We start from the raw sequence: 7,077 nt of genomic DNA, 5'->3' as shown, positions 1-7,077 counted from the left end.
ATTATTGTGATTTATAGTACCTTTTATATAGTTTCTAAATGTTGTAAATTTTATTTCCAAAAGTTAAAAGATGTTTTTAAAAACAACTTAATTAGTAGTATTTTTTAATTTCCTAAATTGATGCTTAAATTCGAAAAAGGTACATTTCAGAATTTCAGACACACGGTCCAAATATATCTTATATATCTCCAAATTAAGTTTTAGTATTTATTTTCGAAACTTTCATAGTACTTTTTTTATATTAGTGCACGTATACATTTGAAAAACAAAATTAAAATATTTTTATAATTTCCTAAATCGATGCTTAAATTCTAAAATAAGAAAAGTACATTTTTATTATAATATATGTACTACTACGACTTCATTTTCTCTTTCAGAAGACAAATCTCTGTTCTTTTTTTTTTCTTCATTTCTATGGAGAAAAAAAAATCTCTATAATAATCTCCAAAACCCTAAACTGAATTTGTTTTCTCTCTACCTTTTCTTTCGTGAACGAAATTGTTATGTTGTTTTGCGTAAAGAATACGTAAAATTGTTCTTTTATTTTATTTTTTTTAATAGAAAAAATGGGTTCTGTTATACCAATGGAAGGTGTTAATTTGTCTGTTGAACCAAAAACTACAAGTGGTACGACGATGATTTTGCCGAAAACTGAACCAGTTGACGAATTTACCCCTGAATCAACAAACCCTAATGGTATGAGTTTTGAAAATCGAAGTGATTCGGGAGGGGTACATTCGGAATATAATAGAATATCGGAGCTATTTAGAAATGCGTTTGGGGAGAAGGCGGGAGAGAGAAGGGAAGAGGATGTTGTTGTTGGGGACTATGAGGATCCGGATTGTAGAGCGCTTGTTGCTGTTGATAATGATGACAAGGTAAGGTTGGGTTGTTGAATTATTATTTTTTTTTAGCTGATTTAAGTGTGTGATTTGTGTTCGATACGAAGGAAAATAAGTGGGTTTCTTATTTATTTTCTTGCGATTGTTCGTGTTAGTAATGATGATACTCAGGTACGGTTGGGTTATTCGATTTAGCTATTATATATGCTGTGTGTTTTTGGTATGAATGAAAATGGAAAATGAGTGAGTTTCTCATTTATTTTCTTGTGTTCGGGAGGAAGGAAAAATGTTTCTCGTGGAAAATGGAAAATGTTTTCGAGGAAAATGAGTGGGTTTCTTACTTATTTTGTTGTGTTCGGGAGGAAGGAAAATGTTTTCCGTGGAAAATGGATGTTTTTGAGGAAAATGAGCGAGTTTCTTACTTATTTTCTTGTGTTCGAGGAACATGATATGTAAGCAAAAAAGTATTATTCTAAAAGTATTTGTATATGATCTAGACAGGTAGTATAGGAGGTGGAGGTAGGGATAGGGGTAGCAGGTGGGGTGGGGGCTATGGGGTTAGGAGTGAAGATGAGCGGTATGAAGGAAATGTGTTTCATGAAAAATGTTCTCTAGGAAAATAAATGTGTTCTTTACCTTGTATTTTGTGTTCTGTATTTAAGCGAAAAAATGTTAGTCTAGAAGCATTTGTATATGATTTAGACAAATAGTATGGGGATGGGATTAGGAGATGAGGTGGTGGGATAGGGGCTATGGGGATAGGAGTGAAGATGAGGTGGGATGGGGCCTATGGAGGTAATGAGTGAAGGTGAGGTGTGATGGAGGGTGAACGCAATGGAAGGTGGGGTTAGGGGTGGGGTGGTGGGATGGGGGCTATTGGGGTAGGAGTAACGATGAGGAGTGATGGAGGGTGGGGTGGTGGGGGCTCTGGAGGTAAAGACTGAAGATGTGGTGTGGTCAAGGGTGGGAAGGACACAATTGGTGTAAAATTGATCTAATGCATACTGTTCCAAGTAGTGTTTTATTTGGTTTGGTCGAGCCGTTTTAATTTGTCAACGTTGATTCAACCTCCTGCCTGTTTGACATGTGTATTCTCAGGTTTCAGATATTGTAATTGCAAGAAGGAAGTATGAGAAGCGGTCATCGGAGTTGGTGAGAGTGACAGATCTTAAACCGGAGGATGAAACATATTTTCGGGACCTGATTCGGAGAACGCGAATGCTTTATGATTCTTTACGAATTTATATAAGTTTAGAGGATGAAAACAACCAACATTTGGGTCCTGGTAGACAGACCAGAGCAAGGGGGGACTTGAAGGCAGCACAAATGATGAGGGAACATGGACTCTGGCTGAATCGTGATAAGCGCACTGTTGGTGCAATTCCAGGAGTGCTTGTTGGTGACGTGTTCTTATATAGAATGGAGCTTTGTGTGGTAGGATTACATGGGACGCCTCAAGCTGGGATTGATTATCTTCCTGCTAACCAGAGCTCAAATGGGGAGCCAATTGCCACAAGTGTAATTGCTTCCGGGGGTTACGAGGATGATGAAGATGCTGGGGATGTGATTATATATACAGGGCAAGGTGGACAGGATAAGCACTCACGACAAATTGTGCATCAAAAATTAGAAGGTGGGAATTTGGCATTGGAGAGGAGCATGCACTATGGAGTTGAGGTGAGGGTAATTCGTGGCTTTAAATATGCAGGTAGTTCTAGTGGTAAAGTGTACGTGTATGATGGATTGTATAGAATCTCGGAATCTTGGTTTGATGTGGGTAGGTCTGGATTTGGAGTGTACAAATATAAGCTTGTTAGGATTGAGAATCAGCCAGACATGGGGAGTGCTGTTCTTAGATTTGCAGAGAGTCTTAGGGACAGACCGTTGGAGGTAAGGCCCATGGGATACATTTCTCTTGATATATCATTTAGGAAGGAAAATGTTCCTGTATTTTTGTACAATGATATTGATAATGATCGTGATCCGGCTTGTTTTGACTATCTGTTGAAGACTCTATTTCCTCCATATGTCTATCAGCATGTGGGAAATGGTTCTGGTTGTGAGTGCGCTGATGGATGTGGGAATAATTGCTTTTGTGCAATGAAAAATGGTGGACACCTTGCATATGATATCAATGGGATCTTGTTGAGAGGAAAGCCAGTTGTTTTTGAATGTGGACCACATTGTTCATGTCCTCCAACTTGTCGGAATCGAGTTAGCCAGAAAGGTGTGAGGAACAGGTTTGAAGTGTTTCGGTCTAGGGAGACTGGTTGGGGGGTTAGGTCGTTGGACCTCATCCTAGCAGGATCTTTTATTTGTGAATATACTGGTGTTGTGCTTACTCAAGAGCAAGCTCAAATATTTACAATGAACGGTGATAGTTTAATCTATCCAAGTAATTTTGCCGAGAGATGGGCGGAATGGGGAGATTTGTCCCAAATCGATTCTAATTATGTCCGACCAGCATACCCCTCCATTCCTCCTTTGGATTTTGCGATGGATGTTTCTAGAATGAGGAATTTAGCCTGTTACATGAGTCACAGTTCAAGCCCCAATGTTCTAGTACAGCCCGTATTGTATGATCATAATAATGTATCTTTCCCTCACCTCATGCTCTTTGCGATGGAGAATATCCCTCCCCTTAGGGAGCTTAGCATTGATTATGGAATGCCTGATGATTCCACAGCGAAGCTTGCCATCTGCAATTGACTACCTCATAGGAATTGGTGCAGTTTTGAATGTGATGCAGCAAAGCTATTTTTGGACATCATATACTTAGGTAAGCAACCATTAATAGTTAATAAATCCTGTAGAGTTGTAAAAATATGACAGTCAGTATAACATTTTCTCTAACTGCTGGTTTTGCAAATAGATTCAGTAAATTGGTCGTCTTCTTACTGTAGCTGCATGTGATCTTCGTTCTTTGCATCTCTATTCAATGCTGATTGAAGTACTTTGCACTGTGAATTCCCTGGGTGATTCTATTTATGTTTGTGTTGTAGCTGACAGTCTTTAATTTCGTCTAGCTCTGACATCCGCTGGTGTGTCACTGTCCTTGTTTTGCAATTGTGGAATCCACGCATGCCATTTGAATATGTACACAATAGTAGTAGTGAAGGTTTTTCAAATGCGTTCGAGTGTACTTCCATTTCTAATGGTACATTTTGTTCTTTCCTTTCTATGTCTAAGAAGCTTCGAATTTTACCGAGTTGAAAAAAAGGAGTGGGGTTCCAATTTAGCTGTGAAATACAGTGGAAGTGTCGAAATTTGGAAAACTGCATCGAACTGGATGAAAGAAGAGTGTAGCCTATGCCAGCTTTTATTAGTTTCTTTCTGCTTTAGTACTGAGTATATTGTTGTTGTTTCTGCTTTAGTACCAACTAGTGTTATCTGTCAAATGTTTTAGTTGCAGTACCTTAACAGATTGAAATTATCTAGTAGTATCGTAAAGACAATCAAGACCACACTAGTCAGTAAAATGTCATTTATACATTGAAATTATCTAGTAGTATCGTAAAGACAATCAAGACCACACTAGTCAGTAAAATGTCATTTATACACTTATTCTGATGGAAGATTGTGGCATTTCCGCTTTATGTGCTCTACAAGTGAAAGACGGGCTACTCTCCTTTTCTGATAAGTAACAGTAATGTATCCACTTTGCTAATGTATGCTTTATTGATGATTGTGGATCTTGTCTAATGCTCTACTTGTCCTATACATTGTTCTGTTCTTTGTCGATTTCATTTGCTTGCATGTAACTTTATTTGATTAAAGTGAACTTCATAGTATGGCCCCGAGAAAAAAAAAAACTTAGAATATTTTAACCTCTGTTATGTTGGACATCAGTAGACTTGATGCTGATATCTTTGTTATGTTGGAGAGAATCTAGTCTAGTATGAAATGTAGTGAGCTACTGACTCGGGCAGCAATTTAACTAAACTTTCAGCTGATGTTGAATTACTTCTCTTGCAGATGAAGGGCAGCCTGATTCCTTTGGTCGATAATACTTGCAATCTTGACGACAGAAGCTGCTAGTCCATACAACCAGATTTCATGGTGTGTTCACTGTTGAAGACTAGCTGAGAATATAGAAGAAAGCTTCTTGCAGCAACATCCTGCAGTATGAACTCCTTTCACCAACGTAATCTCATTAGGAAAAACTAACTCGGGAGTAATATTCTTCCCCATTATAAGAACTCGTGTTATAGTTTCAGCTACTTGTTTGTGTGTCTCATTCTCGAAAAGAAAAAAAATGTGTTAGCTTGTAAAATGTACAGAAATTGTATCGTCCTATGCGTTGGGTAGTTGTAATCTAGATCAAATGTCTTTTGTCATTCTTCGAGTTAACAGAGGAGGTAGAACTAAATGGCGTCGAATTTGGAACGCAAGGTTTTGCAAAGATTGAAAAGCTGGATTCTATAGTCTATTTTTGTTCCCTTCTGAATATGGGAATGCAAAAGATGGACATCATCTCGTGGCTATTGAGAAAGAATTAAATAAGAACGACGGATGAAGTAATTGATACCAGTCTAACAGTTTTATTGTTTACCTGATTGCAAGTACATTGAAAAAATGTTCTGTCAAGATTGTAACTTTCAAATTTTTGATTAGACAAAGTAACATATTGTTATCTGTTGCATTGGATATCATATTGGTTTATACTTACCTGGTGAAGTACAAGTTGCTAATGGACAACTTGTCTTCAAACTTGGGCCGATCCACCGAACCGTAACACCCACTGAAATGGTTCAAAAACGGGTTATTTGCACCGTTTGACCACTCAAATGGTTCAGGTGGCCACGCTGGACCACCCACATTCGCTCCACAGTCCTTTGGGAGGCTGCCTGTCGATTTTCGCGCACATACGTCGCCCGGCCTCGGGTCCACCCATTGAACCGTGGGCTAACACCCACTGAAACTGTTCAAAAATGATTCGTTTGCGTCGTTTCGCCCGTTTGGCCATCTAAATGGCTCGGGCAGAAAATTTTTCCTTCTTATATATGAACAACAACATCCCTGATATAATTCCACAAATAGGGTCCCGAGAGAATAGAGTGTACACAAATTTTAGCTCTACCTTGTGATGTTAGGAAGGTTATTTTCCTTTCAGACGTAATTGTGGACAGTTGTTTTCGATAGACTCAATTTGGGAGAGATGAATTTCTTTCCTAGATAGAGAAATGTACTTGCTAGCCAATAGCCATTAAGATCAAAGAGAGGTCAAAGAAGTGAACTTTCCTAAAACATAATTGTAAACTTTCCTAATTGTGGAAATAGGAAAGTGAAATTTCATTTATATTTATGTCTAGAAAATAATCCAAAAAAGTTGTCCGACGCACAAACACAAAAGGAAAAGGAGTTATAAATAAAAACCAACTAATTAGTCTTAAAACATTATCCTTTAGATTTTTTTTGTCACTAAGCTGTTTTTTTTTTCTTTTTACATTTCAAACGCAATAATAATATCAAACTCAGTATAATCATATAAGTGAAATCTGGTGGGTAGAATTATATAAATCTGATCTCTATACCTTGTAGCAGTAGAGATTGATTTTGAAAGATTTTCGATTCAACTAATGCATATCAAATCAGTTTGAAAAAACAAAAATACTAAGGTAAAGAGGATATAACAAATAATAGGAAAACATTTTATAGCATTCAGAAAACAAAGAACACTAACAATAGCCAAATAATATGATAGCCTAAGCACAAGAAATAACGAGCAATAATGATTATCGTAGGACAAGAAACTATGAGAATAATGCTATTATTACTGGCGTGAACGGAGAAACGGGTACGATGAACCAAACTATTACCAAGCCTATCCTACAGGAAAGCGAAACAACGCTTATTGACGTACTAATCTTCTACACTAATCTCCGACCTCTATATCCTACTAGCTAGATCATGTCCTCGACAAATAATCCAAATGCCAAAAGATCATCAACTCATCAATAGTACTTTTAGAAAATTGTCAGCTCCCTAAATAAACTCAAAAAAGTTCTTTTAATACATCTTGAGGCTAAATACAGCATAAATTATGTGCTAATACCTTGTTAAATATATTAGTAATAATAAAAAAATTTAATAAGGAAAATGTATTAACCAAATAGTTGTGTGTGAAAAAAATGAAAACGTGGTCGGCAGGATTCGAACCTGCGCGGGCAAAGCCCACATGATTTCTAGTCATGCCCGATAACCACTCCGGCACGACCACTTGATGCTGAAGTAA

General features: G+C 37.4%; 1 protein-coding gene and 1 non-coding gene across 2 annotated transcripts; one reads left to right on the top strand and one right to left on the bottom strand.

Moving 5' to 3' along the window:
• The first annotated feature begins 209 nt into the window (after positions 1-209).
• On the top strand, positions 210-5,179 carry LOC107853169 (histone-lysine N-methyltransferase family member SUVH9). The gene is made up of 3 exons (XM_016698172.2): positions 210-878; positions 1,941-3,621; positions 4,818-5,179. The coding sequence occupies exons 1-2, from the start codon at positions 567-569 to the stop codon at positions 3,549-3,551; spliced, it is 1,923 nt and encodes a 640-aa protein (XP_016553658.1). The 5' UTR covers positions 210-566; the 3' UTR covers positions 3,552-3,621; positions 4,818-5,179.
• Positions 5,180-6,980: 1,801 nt separating this feature from the next.
• Positions 6,981-7,062, bottom strand: TRNAS-AGA. Its single transcript has one exon. It is a non-coding gene; the product is annotated as a tRNA-Ser (tRNA).
• Between the last annotated feature and the right edge of the window lie 15 nt (positions 7,063-7,077).

Source organism: Capsicum annuum, chromosome 12, assembly GCF_002878395.1.
Source record: "Capsicum annuum cultivar UCD-10X-F1 chromosome 12, UCD10Xv1.1, whole genome shotgun sequence".
In the NCBI taxonomy this organism is placed as follows: domain Eukaryota; kingdom Viridiplantae; phylum Streptophyta; class Magnoliopsida; order Solanales; family Solanaceae; genus Capsicum; species Capsicum annuum.
This window is presented reverse-complemented; position numbering and strand designations above follow the sequence as displayed.

Bases quoted from the DNA above. Each gene is read 5' to 3' on its own strand.
- LOC107853169 (XM_016698172.2), top strand. From the start codon at position 567: ATGGGTTCTGTTATACCAATGGAAGGTGTTAATTTGTCTGTTGAACCA. The intron at 879-1,940 runs GTAAGGTTGGGT...GTGTATTCTCAG, and splicing joins CTGTTGATAATGATGACAAG to GTTTCAGATATTGTAATTGC.